General features: G+C 60.8%; 1 protein-coding gene across 1 annotated transcript in view; it reads left to right on the top strand.

Annotated features, from left to right (window-relative positions):
- The window catches only part of LOC104621334 (mediator of RNA polymerase II transcription subunit 24-like), a gene marked incomplete at its 5' end in the record, with an annotated part of 6,104 nt that overhangs the window by 4,354 nt on the left and 1,362 nt on the right, over nucleotides 1-388 (top strand). The window contains one exon of the mRNA XM_010287791.1: nucleotides 1-48. This exon is cut by the window's left edge and continues 65 nt beyond it. Within this exon, the coding sequence (XP_010286093.1) occupies nucleotides 1-48 (48 nt within the window). The remainder of the gene's footprint in view (nucleotides 49-388) is intronic.

The following is a 388-nucleotide window of genomic DNA, read 5'->3' on the forward strand; positions in this document are numbered from 1 at the left end:
CCTTCTGAAGCTGACCCCTCTGCTCGACAAAGCAGATCAGCGATGCAAGTGAGTGCTCGCCAGGTCTGGCGCTGACCTGTAGCACTGTGAGCCTGTGGCCAGTCTGTGCCGCAACAACCCCGTCCCCTCTGCGGGCAGCCGTGGTGTAGGGTGCTGGGGCAGCTCCCGGCAAGGTTTTCTTTGTTTCTGATCCAGTTCCTTCTTCCTGAGGACCCGACACTGCCAAACGAGCAAGGCAGTGAGTGTCTGACAGCTGATTCACGTGTTAGTGGTGCTGTGTGATATCTGGAGCTGCTTTTGGCCCTGCAGCGTCCTCAGAGGGGTGGCAGCAGGGACAGGAGGGCAACCCAGGAGTCCCCCTGCCCTGCCACACTGGCTGGGGCAGCAG

The sequence above is a fragment of the Phaethon lepturus genome, unplaced genomic scaffold, assembly GCF_000687285.1.
Source record: "Phaethon lepturus isolate BGI_N335 unplaced genomic scaffold, ASM68728v1 scaffold26485, whole genome shotgun sequence".
Classification (NCBI taxonomy): Eukaryota; Metazoa; Chordata; class Aves; order Phaethontiformes; family Phaethontidae; genus Phaethon; species Phaethon lepturus.